The 18,256-nt window shown below is 46.4% G+C and overlaps 1 protein-coding gene across 1 annotated transcript; it reads left to right on the top strand.

The window, feature by feature from the left end:
* The first annotated feature begins 171 nt into the window (after window positions 1–171).
* LOC119095271 (uncharacterized) lies at window positions 172–2,652 on the top strand. Its single transcript, XM_037218130.1, has 5 exons — window positions 172–194; window positions 826–1,327; window positions 1,445–1,630; window positions 1,842–2,027; window positions 2,401–2,652. Exons 1-5 carry the CDS (start codon window positions 172–174, stop codon window positions 2,650–2,652), a joined length of 1,149 nt encoding a protein of 382 aa, XP_037074025.1.
* The last annotated feature ends 15,604 nt before the right edge of the window (window positions 2,653–18,256 follow it).

Here is an 18,256-nt window from a genome sequence, read left to right as displayed (position 1 = left end):
CGTGTTACTTGCCAGACGTATAGCGAATTATTTGGTATTTCCAACCAGCCGTATTCCGCTCTAAAACGATACATTTGTCGCAAAACATTGGTATATGTACACATTTCATGGAGTAGTGCCAGGAGTTTTATGTCCCGCTTATTACATGAGCGACAGCTGATTTCTTTAGCCATGTGCCACATTTCCGACAGCAAGTATGTTATATAATCCGCAAGGAATCACTGAAATTTGTCTGATATATGCACCCCTATAGGCACCAAACAGCAACGTTGTACTCAATGACAAACATGATAATCAAAATGAGTTGGATGGCACTCGTAAAACGACTTACACTCTCACAACGAGAAAAACGCAGGCATAAAAAAACTGAAAAGGCCATTTTCTATAATTTCATGATACCACACAGGAATTCAAGCGATTAAAAAACCTAGAACAATTGGCAACTCCTAGCTTGAAGCTAATACTCAAATTGCAAAGGGTTGCAAAAGCAGGTATATGAACTCAAATCAAAAAGAAATCAATTTGCGGATACATGACGTCAGCATGCATATGATAAAACTGAAGAGCAGATGCCGCAATCCTGAAGTACGGTATCCCAAAATTTCACCTAAGTGAACATCATCCTTTGCTTTCAAGACATAGGTCCAAAACTCCCTCCATAAATCCAAAGCATAGCTTCACCAATGCCCCTTGCCCTGTATGCTGGCTCCAGTCAGTTCGCGGTCGTTTGGAGAAGGATCTGTTCGCTTCAATGCAACACGATCAAGTATTGCTCAATCATAAGCAAATTCGCACTATTGAGCCCAACTGTCTGTGTTCCCGCAGGTCGCACTGTCCGCTGTGCTGGGCGCTGGGCGCTGCCCAGTACTCGCCGGTTGGGTACCCATACTACGGGTACAGCCCGGTGAGCTACTACGCCGGCGGCGCGTACAACCATTACGCCCCGACGGTGTACAGCGCGGCGCCAGCCGCTACCGTCAGCTCGCAGTACCACGCTCAGGATGAGCTGGGCCAGTTCAACTATGGCTACGCCGGAGGCCCGTCTGCCAAGAACGAGTTCAGGAGGTTCGATGGCGCCACCGTTGGCAGCTACAGCTACATAGACGCCAACGGCAAGGTGCAGACCGTCTCCTACACGGCCGACGATGTCAACGGCTTCCAGGTGAAGGCGACCAACCTTCCTGTGGCCCCGGAGGCGAACCTGCAGGCGCCCGAGTTCAACCTGGAGGCGCCCGTGTTCGACGGCGTGGCTCCCGAGCCGGTGCAGGACACGGCCGAGGTGGCCGCCGCCAAGGCCGAGTTCCGCAAGAAGTACGCCGAGGCGGCGGCCGCTGCCGCCGCTGCGCCCGACACCGACGCCCCGGAGGCTGCCGAGGAGGAGGCGGCCGTCGCCCCTGCCGAGCGTCGCCGTCGCAGCGCTGTGCTTCTGCCCGCCCTGGCCAAGGCCACCTTCAAGACGGTCAGTCTGGATAAGGTGAAGGCCGACACCCCGGCCGACACCACCCTGCTGAAGGTCACCGAGAAGGAGCACGAGACGTACGTGCCCAGCGTGGTCTCTTACGCCGCCCCCGCCGTCCACTACACCACCCCCGTGGTCTCCTACGCTGTCCCCGAGGTGAAGAAGGTTGAGGTCAAGCATGTGGCCTCTCCCATCACATACGCTGCCTCTCCTCTTCCCCTGGCCTATGGCCTGCACCCGTACGGCTACGGTGCCCCTCATCTACAACGTGGAGGCTAAGGAGGAGACTGCCGCTGTCGAGGAGGCTGCCGAGGAGGAGCCGGCCGTCGTCGCCGCCGAGCGTCGCCGTCGCAGCGCCGTGCTTCTGCCCGCCCTGGCCAAGGCCACCTTCAAGACGGCCACCCTGGATAAGGTGGAGGCCGACACCCCGGCCGACACCAGCCTGCTCAAGGTGACTGAGAAGGAGCACGAGACGTACGTGCCCAGCGTGGTCCCTTACGCCGCCCCCGCCGTCCATTACACCGCCCCGGTGGTTTCCTACGCTGTCCCCGAGGTGAAGAAGGTTGAGGTCAAGGCAGTCCCCATCACCTACGCTGCTAACGCCTTCGCCTACGCTGCTCCTGCTCACATACACCACCCCCGTGGTCAAGAAGGTTGAGGTTAAGCACGTGGCCTCTCCCATCACGTACGCTGCCTCTCCTCTTCCCCTGACCTATGGCCTGCACCCGTACGGCTACGGTGCCCCTCTCATCTACAACGTGGAGGCTAAGGAGGAGACTGCCGCTGTCGAGGAGGCTGCCGAGGAGGAGCCGGCCGTCGTCGCCGCCGAGCGTCGCCGTCGTAGCGCCGTGCTTCTGCCCGCCCTGGCCAAGGCCACCTTCAAAACAACCACTCTGGATAAGGTGGAGGCCGACACCCCGGCCGACACCACCCTTCTCGAGGTCACCGAGAAGGAGCACGAGACGTACGTGCCCAGCGTGGTCTCTTACGCCGCCCCCGCTGTCCACTACACCGCCCCCGTCGTTCGCTACGCCGTCCCGGAGGTGAAGAAGGTCGAGGTCAAGACGGCCCCCATCACCTACGCTGCCTCTCCCCTTCCCCTGACCTATGGTCTCCACCCGTACAGCTTCGGCACTCCTCTGATCTACAACGTGGAGGCCAAGGCTGCTGAAGTCGAGGAGAAGGCTGAATAAACAGTTTTTCCATCTAAACATTGAACGGCAGACAGCTGCATTCGTTACATGTCTTGTCCTGTCTTCCATGCTGCAGCGTCCGTTGTTCCAGTTGATGACATGTGTCCATGTGTGATATGCTTCGGCCATTACCCGTCGTGATTGCACCATTCGTCATGCTTCCAGTAACTGGGAATACAAGGTTCACGTCCTATGTACTCCATTGTTTTATCTCGCTGCAGAGCTTGTGCGAAGGCGACGGTAGTTTTGATAGCGGATGTAAAAAATAAAACAATGCTATCACGTAGTAATAAGAAAAGCCTTTGCTGATGGACCCACATCCTCAATGTCGAAGGTCAAACTATAGCATAACGTGCCAATGCCAGACCCACATAATAAGATGTAAGCCGTATGTGACCAGACCATTCTTAAGTGTGTTATTTTGTATTATAGATCCCTTACAAGGTAGCCAGATGGGTTCAATGGAATGCGCGTTTTTGATGGTAGGCAACCAAGCCGAGGCGGTAGCACTCTTGCACAACTAAGGAAATCAATTGAATGCTTCCCACTAGATGTCTCTGGTGACTAGGATTCCGTCCGCCATTGCCGAACACACGTTTCGAGCTAATCGTTCCATCGCTCTGACAATTTCCAAAGAATACTTATAGTTCTTGCTACATCTTCTGTGGATATTGTCAGCATGTCCATTACTAGGAAATGTACTTCCACCAACATGGGGCACCTAGTTTGTCCTTAAGGGCTAAGGGAAACTTTCTTTTGATATCGCTAGCCTTATGTCCATAAACTCTCATCTTTTCATCGATTTATATCCTCTGACGACTGTAGCTGACCTTGCCAGGCGTAACACAAAAGTCTGCCTCTTTTACTTCCAGCACGCCATGATAAGAAAAAAGCATTGGTCTTAACAGACCCGAATGAGTAACCTACAAGCCCCAATGGCGTACCTAGGAACGCATAAAACGTAATGTTTCATCAGCATGTGAATAAGGCAAACTAGCTATTAAGATTTAATGGAGCACTAGAAGGCCGGATGCAAACTTGTTTTTATGTGATACGTAAGTTAGGAGCATTTTAAGGTCGGAGCTTGCATTAGCATACCGCTTTGACAGCTCTGAAAAGCGTTTTGTGAGCTTGCGCTGTGAGCGTTTAGGTGTGACCTGTTCTAGGGAGCAAGGATTGGCCCACGACAGGTACAGTTGCACCTGGCAATGAAATGCGATTCAAAGATAAGACGCTCGGAGGACGTCTGATTTCTAGCAAAAGGAGACCACATGAACCCACAAGCCTGGACCTCTGCGTTCTTAAAATCCAGCTACGCGCGCAATTCAATTAGCTCCAGTTTGAAAATATTGCAAAATTTTCCAACTGTAGCACGTTGAGGTCGTGTACCTAACACATAAGGAATAAGGAGAGTGCATGTTACATAAGGAACCCGCATAGAACTTTCCCACGTAACACACGAAGATCAGTTGGGTGATCGCTGCTTTCTTGCAATACCCATGGCTGCATTTCATCGCTTTTGACCATGTGGCCATTTTGGTCTTGCCTGAGATCTCTTGGCTGACATAAATTCAAAAGCTGTGGATACGACACACCTGACACAGCCGGGCGCGTTTAAAGTGACTTTTTTGAGCATTCAGAGAGACGCAAAGCAGGTGGGGCATGGTCTAATCGGGTCTTGTCGAAGTACAATACAAATATTTTCTTTGCAGGCATAGGTACACTTCAGACTAGGTCGCAAGACATGATTTAGGCTTTTTAGTGTGGTCATGAAATCATTGGCTGCGCAAGGATGAATTTGGGGAAAATGTAGGAAAGAAGAAAGCTGTTGCCCTGCGGCCCAGGACCAACGTCGACCGGTGTCTTACAGCCTCACGGACGCACCTTGGTTCCAAGGAAAATCCAAGCGGTAAACCACGCAAGCGACATTATCAGGTGTACAGTGGTAGCTTAGTGCTAGAAAATGTGCTGTAACAAACTTTGTTCAAAAGTTGATGAAAAATAGAGATTGAGAAGCGCTAAAAACTAGACATGGAAAAGGATTACGTAAATGAGTATTTTACCACGCGGTATTAATAATCATTCTTTGGGGCCATACAAGGCACTTCTTCTTCAATTGCGTCTTCAAAAACACAAAAGTTGTGTTCGTCACGGAGCTGTGCTGCAAAAGCGTTGTCAAATGATAGGTAAATATTTCGTGACATCACCTGTTTCCTCAGCTGCGTGCAAACGCAGTCTCTCTCGTAAAAAGACAAGAATTCGTTTCGTGAACTTTGCAATAAGTTTTGCTTTCATGCGCTCCCTACAGTTTGGTGACGTCACTGTGTGCCGAGTACAGTTGGTGACGTCACTGGGTGATGCGGGGCAGCCGGAGCATCGGAAGTCCTCGCACAGATCATGGCCAAAGTGCTAGGGGAAGTTGTACGTGATTTGCAGGCGATTACAAATAATCCAATGGCGAATATGATGGCAGGGGTGGTGTAAAAGTGTACTTTGTCACGAACAATTTTGGAGAAAAAACTTGTCGCCAGCAGCGTAATGTGAGGCCAGATGGCAAAATGGTCCATCAAGTCCATGCCAGTAGCGCCATCAGTAATCAGCCTGTAAACGAAAGTCTCTCAATTCCGTCACATTTCAATACCAACCACGTAACTGAAACGTTCAGTCATACACTGGCCCTTGAAACAAGCGTCGGGATAGTGCTGACTGCTAAGAAAGCAGGCGCACCTGCGCTAGACTAATAGATAGCCATGTACAACACGCGTTTTCTTCCACCCCCGGGCCTTGCCGGGGCATGTCGCCGAAATATCAATTAAAGTTTATCTCCATTCTCCGGGTTTTTCCGAGGAAAAAGGCTAATACTACTGTCTTGTCTATGTGAATCAATCTCCTCGTTATGTACTGAACACTTGCAGGATGGATTACTGATAAAATTATGTGATATGGTTTTTGAATATGCGCGCTCGAAAGTCCTAGATGCAACAGCTTTACGCCCAGCGTTGAAGTCTCCGTGAACCGCGCGGCGGCGGGCCATTGCGGCTGACACTAAGCGATGGCCAATGAGGCAAACGAAAAAGATGGTGCATTTCGAGGAAGCTGGCTGCTGAAATATGTAAGTCCTCCATGTATGCCTAATGTAGTGAAAAAGTAAGCTAAGCACAACCTTAATCTGAAAAACGAGGGGGGGGGGGGGCAATTAACACTGCTGGCCCCTCCCATGAAAAGTAGTGGGGGGGGGGGCGTGGACCCCCTGCTCCCTCTGCTCCTACACACATGACATTAACGCAAAACCATCTTCTCTGGACCTAATCTATTGACCATATCCATGGGTTACTATCTCCCCCTAATCATGCATACAAATTGGCACTTATCACAAATTGGCACTTACACAAATTGTCATTATGCCATCATCAAACAAACTATGTTGATTTCTTCTATCAATGCAGGCTACGTTTACGGCAGACTATCTGCCTTCACAGCCTGTACTTAAATGTATACAGTGATTATGCTATTGGTTCCATTAGGACGATTTAACAATTCAGTCTTAACAAAAACAGCAATGAAACACACCATATTTGCATCCATGCAATGTCGCACTCACAAGTTCAACGAAAATATGCACATGAATGAGCATTGCAGAGCGAATGACTTCCAGAGTTTCGTATTACAGTAGGGATGCTATCATCAGGAAATAGCCAACATTGTGCTCAGAGACAAACAAATGCCAACCCTTCATTGAACTCATAGGACAGTTGGGCCACAATACCATAAAACCACCTGTTATTTGAAGTAAAACTCTCGGTAGAGGGGAAGGTGGGAATGAAACCTGTACCACCCCTATCTGCTCATTGCGTGTATTTCTTACACACGCCGCTCTACTCCTTACTTGCACTGCACTTGCGTGGCCCACATCATTGGGTATCAAATAAACTTCCAGCAACCAAGACTCACGTTAGCGCCACGTCAAGGTTGGACTGTGAATAATGGTTGAAAAGTTTTTAAAACATTGATGGAATAATTGCATTTCGAGCAGGGGCATAGTTTTTCAAACTAGGTTTGGGAGTAGCAAACATTATGCATTGTACCCTCAAAGTATGGATGTCTTCCAGATTTGCACACATTTTCAGGGGCGGATCCAGTATTTCGGCAAGGGGGTCCACGAGATATTGTGGGCCCCGTCCCTCAAAAATATCTTTGCATTTCTGTCATCACATTTTACGACAAGTAGCTTGTAATGCATGCATGCATATATATATATATATATATATATATATATATATATATATATATGTGTGTGTGTGTGTGTGTGTGTGTGTATATATGCATGTATATGTTTACTTCTTTATTTATCTACTAAATACGAAAACCCGTCTTACTGCGTACAGCCCCATAAAACAGAGGCGTGCTACGCATTCATGCACATAGAGCTCACTCATTTTCTACGGAGCATTTCAAATGCTGTGGTTTTGAGGCTAAGTGTTTCGGATCAGCATGCAAAATAAACTTGAGTTAGCTGATAACAATCATCAAAACCAATCATCCGCCTTGATTCCTAGCTTACGTATTTACGGCTAGCCGGCTGGGCGATGCAATCAGCTGATGGCTGAAGATTCGTGCAGAATTGTTCATTTGCTTTTGAGGAGTTCAACATATTAATACTTTAAAAGTATGTTAAGAACATGATGCACTAGTATAAAAGGTGTCACACACTAAATAGGCAATGGAAATGATGCATATGACGTCGGCGGCATGTAAAATTACGCCCGGCTATCGCGCATAGAAGTTCATCTGCGCATATTCCGACTGCTGCTCTAAGGCGAAGGCTCCAAGACCAATAGGGACGGAATCTGAGCAATCATGGGTGCCGCAGGAGGCCAACAAAGTGGCTCTTGTCAATAAGTGTAGGGCCCTTAGAGCAAGCAAAAACGCATCAGTTACTCCTGTAAACGCAAGAGTGCAGGTAATCCTGCGGATATCACGGTCTTGGCACTATCGCCAACTTTTGCGGAAGGTCCCTCCGATACAGGGCCCTACATCCGCCTCTGCGTATTCATGTGCCCGAATATCACGAATGGCCGAATATCCGAATATCCGTTAATATCACGAGCTTGCCATTTTCGCCAAATTCATTCGTCAATTTATGTTATTCAATTATTACCGTCCAATTTTACGGGCGTTCCCCCCCCCACCCCCCCCCCCCACCCGAACACCGGGGTCGCACATCTGCCCCTGTGTATCCATTTTTTCTATACAGTTTCCCAAGAACGAGTAACCAGAAGTGCTCCTCCTCTATCCCAGCGACGCAATAAACCATACGTTAACACCAGAAAACATAAAATCAAGTCGCGGCACTCCCAGCTAGGAAGAGGAAACAAACGTGAAGAAACAGGCGAAGATCTAGTGTAGACTCGGCGGGAATTGTGTTATACAACTGGCAGGGACAAATCCTACATGAGACGGCTTAAAGTGGTCATAGCCAAAGTCAGCTAATGACAGCCCGCTAGAACCACTCCATAAGCTACAACCACTCATTCAGTGTTAGCAAGGGTTGTACGCATAGGCGTAGGAACGTTTCAAATTTGTGGGGGGGGGGGGCAAGCTCAGGGCGTACTTCAGGAACTTTTTCTGGAAAAAACCGATTAACCGGGGGGGGGGGGGGGGAGTGGGTGGTGAGATGGATGTTATCTATTCACATATAATCACTGATATTATAGATATGCATATAGAGCTGTTTTTCAATTGGTGTACACTCTTGCCTGTCCGACTCATCTATGTCATTCGGCAAATAACACTATCCAGCTTCCCGAGATCATTCGTCCATTTCAACAATGTCTTTCTTAGGAACACGAGATTCCACGAGTGGGTAGGCATGTTGCGTCATTGAGGAGGCATTTGTCTGCACAGGGTAGATGCCGAGACATGGCCTGAGCATAGTCTGGTGAGAATTTGGAAAGTGAACCGCTGTCTCACAGTACAACGGATTTTGCATGCGCCTTCATTTCGCTGGTTGCTGTTCAAGAGATAAAACTTGTTGCGCATTTTAGGCGGAAACAAATTTGGAAACTTGAACCTGCCAAAACCGTGTGACAAAAGCCATACAACTGGAGATTCTCCTTTGGAAACCAAGCCACCGAATGAAAGCCCTTCTGTCATATACTCCTTGTCTGAACCATGCTCCTGTCCGCCTTCGGTGGCCGCTGTCCTGACACGGCTGTCTCCGAACAACTGATCGCGGAAATGATGGTATGGCGGCATTGTTGCACATTTCTGAATCAGCATTGCTACTAAATGGGATGTAAAACATGTGTTCAACACATGCAAAAGTACGTTTTTACCGCATTCTCTTCCCTTGCACCACACCAACCCAGAAAAATAGCCCAGGGAGGCTGCTTACCTTAGGTACGAATTGGCCCAGCGGAACATTTAATGGCTGGCACTCAATGTTAAATGACTTGATCTGCTTTTGCGTGTAGGCAGGGGGTAGCCAGAGTCTTGCTAAGAGAACGCAGGGTTGACTGAAAGCCTCTCTTATGGTGATCCCCCGCCCCCCCCCCCTCCCACAAATCCCCTGATATAGTTTCCTTGTTGCCAAAGGGTACAGTTCTCTCTTCGTTTCATTTCTATTTTTGCGTCATAAACCAAAACAGAAACCAGAAGCTTCGTGAGATCGATTTTGTCTGCATTTAAGCTCAATAAACCATAAAATGAGATCGTTTAACGACCGCATGGAATAAATCACAGGTGTCTTTAATTTACAATGGTTTAGTAACTCTTTCTAAACCGACAGAATTCAGAAGCTTTTTCATAATGTTTGATCTGCGTTCCACAGACATTAAGGATATCGAGAAGGTAGACTGTAAATCGATATGTTTTTGTTATCGAAATTTGAGAGTGAAACTGTTGATTCTAGATTGAGGTGTCAACCATGCATATTAACATCGCCAAGCCATGTTTATTTGGAAACGTTAATCATTCAGACAGGATCGATCGGTGATACAATTTATATAACGTGGTTTTTAACATGCGCGCTCGCAAATCTTGTCAAAAAACCTCGACGTCAGGCGTTGCAGTCTCCATTGTCCGCGAAACCTTAGCCCAGTGGTTCACTTTTCGTCGTGGCCCATCGGTGGACGAAAATGATGACGGTTCTGAAATCATTACCTTTAAATACTTTAATCTATTGTCAATAAAAGTTACGTGGCACAATTTTCAGCGTGCGCACTTGCAAAACATGTTAAAAAAAACACGACGCCAGGCGTTGCAGTCTCAGTAGGCCGCGCATCGTCGGCCCAGCAGCTACAGTGAGCGTGGGCCAGCGGGTGGGTGAAAATGATGACGCTTCTGAAACCAGTACCTTGGAACGTTTCAGGACATCAAATCTTACATCTACCAGGCGGTCTGGGTGCATATTTCACGTGTACGATTTTTACACTGATGATAAGTTTGGATTGGTCCTGAAGCACCGCGAAGTGGTGCTGGAATCTGGTGGTGGAACTGAAAGAGTAAAGGCAGATTCTCTATTGTTCGTGTTTCTGTTACTACAAGCCTGTCTAGAAGACAGATTAACACGGCGCCTGCTGTCTGGTGACACTTGCAGTAGCCGACGCCGTTCGGTTTTACGGAAGCTGCAACACAGACCATCGCTGTTGTGGCTCTCGAGGCTGCTGGCGGGCATGTTCAAACCTTTTGATGCATTTTTCTCAGCAGTCCATTCTGAAAAAATGAACATTCTCAAGCAAACATGGGATGGCCTTGTTCATTTCTTTAAAAAATTATGTCAACCCACTCTATTCAACGATGATGAGACTACCACTCGAATCAACAATAATGAGACCCCTTATTTCCTTCCGGGCAAGGGGTCCGTTGAGTAGAACACCAATGGCACATTACCGGTTCCGGTCAAGGGCTGATGGGCCATTCTGTCCCATCGCGAAGTGTCTTCTGCCATGCTAGCGACCTGGTGGATCCGGAGGCGATTGCAAGGATATGACATATCACGTTGTTCCCCTCCCTGACACGGGGAGCACTCTGACCCGCGCAGTTGCCCCCAGATCAGCACAGGAACTCTCATTGACGCAAGAATATCCCTGATCAGCAAAGGCGGTCCAATAACTGTCACGTAGGCTCCAGCTGCGTGTTTTTCTGCTCCTCAGAGATATCGAGCACTCCTGAACGTAGATTGTTGATGAAATAAGTCCTAAGCTTGTCTTCATATGGCTAATCCATGTTCGTCTTAAAATGTTCAAGTCTCAGCCAGAATTGATTATTGATAACAATTTATGTGGTATGGTTTTCAACACACGTACTCGCAAGTCATAGAAAACAACAGCCTGGACGCCTGGCGTTGTAGTCTCCATAGGCGGAGTGGCGTCGGCCTGCGGCTGTAACACTGAGCGATGGCCAATAAGCAAACGAAAAAGATGACGCATATTGAGGAAGATGGCTGGTAAACTGGGTAAGTCGGCATGTACATGTGGTGGAAGAGTAAGCTAAACACAACCTTCATCTGAAACATGGGGGAGGGGGCAGTTAACACTGCTGCCCTGTCACTGAAAAGTGGGGGGGGGGGGCATGGCCCCCCCTGGCCCCCCGTTCTTACGCACATGGTTGTACAGTCACACAAGTCGAACGCGAAGGTAGCCAGTTATTTTCGGTCTGGGTTTTGAGATGGATGTCCAGCAAGTCCACCAATCTAAACGGAGCTTGTTGCTGAGAGAACTCCCGGAGCCAGCGCCATGAATTTGAGCACAAGTGCATGAATATGACTACATCAGAGCATGAATATGGACCATGCAGCAAGTTAAATATGAAGTGAGTTACAAACTTGCAGGCCAAAAATCGCAATATTTTCAAATACGTTGGGTACGTTAAAGAGAATGTTCCTCATTTGTATGGCGTTTCGAACTGAAATAGCCATCTTGAGGACCTTTTGATGCAGTTCACGGTCATGTCCTACTTACGACCCAAAACGAGCTGGTGTCCGAGCTACACGTGCGCAAATGTGCGAAAAGGTTTATTTGTAGCCTATTCAAAGCTTGTCTTGGCATTAACGACGTCATAGAACATCATGCGATCACGGTCATCCTACTGGCTGTCAAAACAGCATGGTCCGCGCGGAAGATGATTGGCTGTTAGCAAGATTTCGCTGCTGAATGCGTGTCGCAAACGTAAGCGCGATCACTTGGGGTTGTGCGGCACTCGTGAACGAGTCATTTTCCTTGTTTCTAGGCCACAGCTCAATGTTATAAAAAGAACGCCACTGTCTGCAAAAAAGTACGGTACAAAAAAACGGGAGCTCACTCGAAAGTTATAAAAAAGGAAGCGCGACGGCAAATCTGTCCTGTTTCCCCTGCTCACATTTCTTCTTCTTCTGCTGACGTGTCTCTTACAGACAGTTCGGTTGACACCTTATGTACCGAAGCACAGAACCTTGCACGGGTTTATGGGTTAACGAGGCATTATGAATTTAGGGAAACATTACAGTAATTCTAGATAAATATTTCACTAAGTGTTTCACACCTATTGTACAACAAATTTAAATCTTGAACAAGAAATTGTGCTCTTTAGTGCAACCTTTTGAGTCGCATTAACATGAGCTCCGGTTGGGACTTTGTTTTGAATGGAGGTCACGGTGAAATGCGGTGTTATGACTGAAAACCTGTGCAGAAATTGCGGGAAAGCCTGCAATTTGATAGTTCCGCTAGCTAAGCAAGTGTAAGATTACACGTATTTGACAGAATTAGTTTTTTTTAATTGGGGGCTTTAAATTTGTGTGATCACTGGTGGTGTGTGCCAGTGACTTGTACTTATCTTGATGTGATGGGGAGTGTGCGTGCGAGGTTTGTACTTCTGAGAGAGAACATTGTTTTGGTATTCCTTAAGTCTAATTGCCCCCAATAACAAGCTATATATTAATGTCTGCCTCTACTCTTATGTTTGTATTTGAACATGACAAAGAAACGCTGGTAAACTAAGAGAGGCACTAGCACTTATGTTGCAGGGGTGAACAAAGGCAAGCTGATACTTCATATCATCTTGCCAGCATTTTGAACCTATTGAGGTATTACAGCATGTAATTAATCCATTGCGTGTTATGATTTCAGCAATGCATTTTCGCAGAAGGAGCTGGTGCGTGCAGCTCATTAATGCACGTGCTCAGTATAGGTTCACATGATATGGCTTTACAAAATTGTCTTTCCCCAAAGAATTCTGAAAACGTAGAGCTGTATTACTACGGATGCGCATTCTACTGCACTCACCAATTTTGTATGCAGACGAGCACTGTTCCTGAGTCATCAATGTTATAGTGACTGCAACTTCCGTGAAATGCTGGGTGCTGAGGGAGGTGGAAAAGTATTGCGGCTGGTGTCCTGAGGAGCACTTGATAATATTTTTATCACGAGTCTTGTGTGCACTAGCAGCTTCATCACTGCCTTGCATTTTGCCCATCCAAACATAACCACATGCACTTGTCGCGTTTCCAGCCTTGTGCAAGGTCAGCATGTTTGCAGTGTCATTTCATCGCATGTAAAATTTTCCTGTTGATTTTTAGTAAAGCACCTTGATAGCTGCTGCATGTTGCATGCCAGTGGAAGTGGAAGATGTATTTGCATCTTTCTCACCTAAGTTTTGTGGATTCCCAAAAAGAGGCTGAGCAAGTGGTGCCACCTATTCGTTGTTTGCTTTGCTTAAAGTGATATATTGTATCATGTGTTTTGTTCAGTCATATGTCAGATGGGGAATCAATGCAAGAGGTCGAGGCAAGAGGACCCAAAATTTTATAATGAAATCTATTATGAAAGCAGCATGGAGTGCAGTGCAAAAACATATCATTGCTCCTTATGTCATGCCACAGTACAGCACTGAGGAGTGCCACAGCTGTCGACCCGTGCCATTACACAATGTACCACATGTGCCACATTGGTTGACTACCCTATGTCAAGACAGGAGTTTATATGTTATGAATGACTGGTAATAACTGAGTTAACAATGTCAAAGGATCATCAACAGCAAGAATGTCATTGCACCACAATTGTTATATCATGGTTAACTATTAAATGCATACATAATCCTGAGCAAAAAAACCATCTTGGTAGCCCAACCTTGCCATCTTTACCAAAGCAATAGTAATACTTTGGCAATCATCCATAGCAACGTTATAATCCATTAATTTTCGCATGACACCGCATTTCCAGCTACAAATAGTACAGAAAGTGACTACCGTGCACATCACATGATATCAATGTCAGGACTACAGCACTGGAGGCAACGACGGGTGGACAATAAAGTATTGAGAAATCTTCAACAGCATAGCAGCAACAGCAGCAGCACAGCACGTCGTGCTTTGATTTTAATGATCTGCCATAAACGCTAGCGATCGTTACTTTGCATATGTCAAACAGTCCACCAAAGCTTTTCTTACACCCAGCACCAAGACAAAAAATACACCAACAAACCACCAACTAATCCGCCAGCCGACACAGCCCCCGCGACGAGAATGGCCGGTTGGCGTCAGCTTTCGTGTGTTTCGAAGCATTCTTTAGGTCTGTCTGTCAGATGCTGCCAGGCTTTGCTGTCGTCACAAAACCATTCTATAACAGCATCAAACAATGGCGTAATGGAGTGCATTCTTACAAGCTTTGAAATTTTGCTACTTGGCGTCGTTTTTGAACCTTGAAAGCTTATCAATAGTTACAAGTAAGCTTTTCCCATCAATCCTGATGCCCACCTCAATATCTTCAAATGTGGAACATTCCCGTTAATGTGCGTTCACGAAATGCTTGCGGATGATGTTCTTAACGATGGCTTTTGATGCAGTGATATCAATTATTCTTGGAAAATATGAGATCATAATATCGTTCAATAGCTTAGGGCCAAGGCAAGATGTAAATAGCATAAAATTACGATTAGAGAAAAGTCGGTCTAAATGCTTTTGTCGCCTTATATCCATTTTATTTGATTCGTAGAGCTTGTATGCCAAACCAAATTATGCAGTAAGCTTAGAGTTGAGAAACTTATGCATCACAAGTAGCATTTGGGATTCAGCGATATCCGATAGTGTCAAAAATTTGTGTTGTTTCAAGATTGGCTGAAAGGTTTGTGGAGGGTACACGTTTTCTATCCGACTCACAGCCTTTTTTCAAAATTACTAACCGATCTAGTTGAAAAGCATAATTATTATCCCAAATCAAGCAGCAGCAATTGCAATAACGAAGAACTGAAGTGTTTTAGGGACATATGACGTTGTTTTATCAATGATGTAGATAATCTTGCTTATTTTTTCACATGTTTATTTGATAGGCTTGCAACAAAATCCTTGTGGCGCGTAAGTTTAAGATGTTTTTCAATGGGCACACCAATGTATTTGTTTTTTTTTCCGTTCAGAAGGTAAATTGTTAAGTTGCACATTTAGCTCAAAACACGAAGAAAGTTTAGTGTGGTACTGTGTAAATGTTTTTGATACCTTTACGGAAAGGCAGTGACATGTAAACGAAGTTTTGGCTCGGTGCGTGGAAATAATTAATTGGAAGTGAAAAAATTTCGAGATCATTTTCAAAACCATGTTGGAAAAAGCAGCAAAAATGTGACAGGGATTTGAATCCACCCTACCCACCCACCGTAAGATTTTAGTACCAATGTTTTGCATACATTTAAGCAGTGCACATCAGGGATAAGCGGTATCTAAGAGACGCTTGCCGCTTGGAAAGCATAGATCACTATGTATCCGTCATCCAAGTAGGAAAAACAACACTTCCTTAAATGACTTTCCGACGCACTTGGCAGGCCGACGTCAAACTGTATGCTGAACGCCCAACTCAACTTTTAGATTTTGTGCGTAAAGGTCCCAGATTTAGTCCAAGGAAAGGGGCACATAACCAAGCGAACACGCATAAGTGTTTTCAGCATGTTTGCTCCGAACACAGTGATGTTAAGAATAAGTCCAACACCAAAAACATAAATCCCTAAATCAAGCGTTTAACATGCCAAACCTACCACACGGTTTTATGCGCGTTTCAATCCAACCAATCCATTTGTATTCGCAACTGTTCCCGCGAGATGAAGTTTAGCCAACATTTCTGCCGCTCTGGAAGACAGCGCACAAAATATGCTCGCTCTATTCCTGGGCAACCTATTTTGTGACGTCATCACATGAACATCGTACCGCCGACATGTGCCCATGTCTTCTTTCCATCCGGAGTATGGTGTTAGTATCAACGCTTTGCATACATTTAAGCAGTGCACACCAGGGATAAGCGGTATCTAAAACACCCTTGCAGCTTGGAAAGTAAATATCACCATGTACCGGTCATCATAAAGTAAAAACAACTCTTCTTCACATGACCTTTGGGCACACTCTGCGAGTCAGCGAGAGGTTGCATCCTGAATGTCTCCATCAACTTTAAGATTTTGCACGCAAATGTCCCATACTTAGTCCCAGATAAAGGAGCACGTAACCGACCGAACATGCATCAGTGTTTTCAGCGTGTCTTCTCCGAATATAGCAATGTTACGAATAAGTCGAACGCCAAAGGCACCACAAAATGTCTAAATCGGGTATCTAACGTGGGAAACCTACGACACGGCTCTTTCCTCGCTTCGACTCAACCAATCCATTTGTACTTACAACTGTCATCGTGAAAAAGGCTCAGTCAACATGTCTGCCGCTCTTGAAAATAACACACAAAACATACTCCTGCGCAACCTTTTTGCGATGCAATTAGGCGAACAACAGACTGCCGATCTGTGTCCATGCACTCATGGCCGCCGTCATACCGGATCATATTCGGCAACCTACAAAGAAAACAACTTTTTGCAGGAATGAGGAAAGCGGCGAGCGCATCTTCTGATCCCCAGTCGTGTGAGCGTCGTTGACCTAAAATATAACGGCTTTTCCAGGAGATCGCGTGGCAGAAACACCAAGCGCGGTCCGCCGTTTGTGCAACACAGCAAACAACAAACAAGCAACAACAAAAAAACAGGAGCTCTCGCACATAGTAGTCCTCGCAAGCATAACCCCCTCCCATGCCAACTTGATGGCACGTACTTAGGTGTACGCGACCAGCTCTTGGCGGTGAAGAATGCCACTTAGACACATACACAGATGGAAAGATCGAGAACATGACATGCTGTTTCACGATACACGAGCAACTGAAACCCAAGAAACTGTTCTCGCCTGAGGCGGACATAACTTGGTCTTAATTGTTGAGTTGTGTCCACCCCCACCACACCGCCAGTTCTAATCCTGCGTTCGTCCTTGCTTGCTAATACATCCGGTTCGCGATAAAGGTGAGGGAAGGCGAAGCAAGCGAATCGCTCACATGTGAATCCTTCATGAAATGATGGCAAGCTGTTCAAACAGGTGAATGCCACCGTTTTACAGAGTGGTTTGTACAGCCTTAACACGCGCCTGAGTGGGAGGTCAAATTGACACCGACCTCAAAAGGGTTTGTGACCTTTTGCTTAGAAACAGTTGCCTAGGTTCTGGGGGCGCTATAGAGACCAACCTGGAATTTTAACATTATTTCACCTTATTTGGCCTGAAGACCATTGTCTAGGAAGCTCAAACTTTGACCTAAGTGAGTTTACGTACAGTTTAAGATGGTGTTTCTAGCTCTTTTAGTTCCCGAGATCTCAGGGGGGCGTTCAAATTGACCCCCCCCCCCCCCCGAGCGAAGGGTGTCTAGCCGGCCACCCGGGCGCGTGTTAAGGTAGCGTGGACTGGTGGTGCTAGTCTAAAGTCCATGCCATTTCGATCTGTCTTCTAGACTTTAGGGTGTCTGGCTGGAATTTAGGTTTGCCACACAATCGTTAGCCGAGGCATGATCATGATCATAGAATGATGAACATAGCATGATAGAGCTCTTGTAACCTCCGCCGAGAGACATGAAATGAGGGCGAAACGAAGTATGTCATTTTTGGCCGGTTGTATTATGAACACTTTGGAAGCACACGTTTGCGGTGGACGTACATAAGGGTGGCCATTGTTTTGGCATGTTGTGACTTTTCCGGTGGGACCATGTCGAATGGTTCCATTTGGCGGAAAAACAGGTTGAGAAAAGTGTTGAGAAAAATAAAACATATTAAGGGTTCTCAAAACAACCAAATTTCATCAAAAGCATGGCCAACAGGCATTGAACATTTTGAGGTTTTAGTGCGATAACATGTGGCGGTGAATATTTGTTGGGTTGCCTGCTCAGTGACTATTAATTACAGAAAAGGGCGCTTTTTTCTCCAACTTCTCAAAATATGTAACACAGCCAGCATGAGTGAGGCACTGATTCCGCGAAACCTTTAGTTTTGTCTTCGATTTGCCAGGATCGATGACGCAACCAGCATGAGCTCCACAAGGATTCCACGAAACCACTAGTGTTGCTTTCAATATGCTAGAATATGTGCTGCAGTGCAGCCAAGCACGTATTTAACACGGGTTACACAAAACAACTCGCTCTGCTTCCATCTGCCGGAATATGTGACACAGCCAAGCATTCATTCCACCCGAATTCCTCAAAAAGTGCGCTTTCCTTCAATTTGCTTAAGTCTACGACACAGCCAACAACAAATTTCATTGGGCCGCTCGGCCATGGCTCTCTCTGTCGGGAGGAAG

The sequence above is a fragment of the Pollicipes pollicipes genome, unplaced genomic scaffold (genome assembly GCF_011947565.3).
Source record: "Pollicipes pollicipes isolate AB1234 unplaced genomic scaffold, Ppol_2.1 Scaffold_4219;HRSCAF=4965_pilon_pilon_pilon, whole genome shotgun sequence".
Lineage (NCBI taxonomy): Eukaryota > Metazoa > Arthropoda > Thecostraca > Pollicipedomorpha > Pollicipedidae > Pollicipes > Pollicipes pollicipes.
Note: the sequence above shows the minus strand (reverse complement) of the source record. Positions and strands in the feature narration are given on the sequence as shown.

What these genes read in the sequence shown, in the direction of transcription:
- LOC119095271 (XM_037218130.1), top strand. Translation starts at nt 172, where the DNA reads ATGTGCCACATTTCCGACAGCAA. An exon ending in TGCCACATTTCCGACAGCAA is followed by an intron (nt 195 to 825) that starts GTATGTTATATA and finishes GTGTTCCCGCAG; the next exon opens with GTCGCACTGTCCGCTGTGCT. An exon ending in AGAAGTACGCCGAGGCGGCG is followed by an intron (nt 1,328 to 1,444) that starts GCCGCTGCCGCC and finishes GCCCTGGCCAAG; the next exon opens with GCCACCTTCAAGACGGTCAG.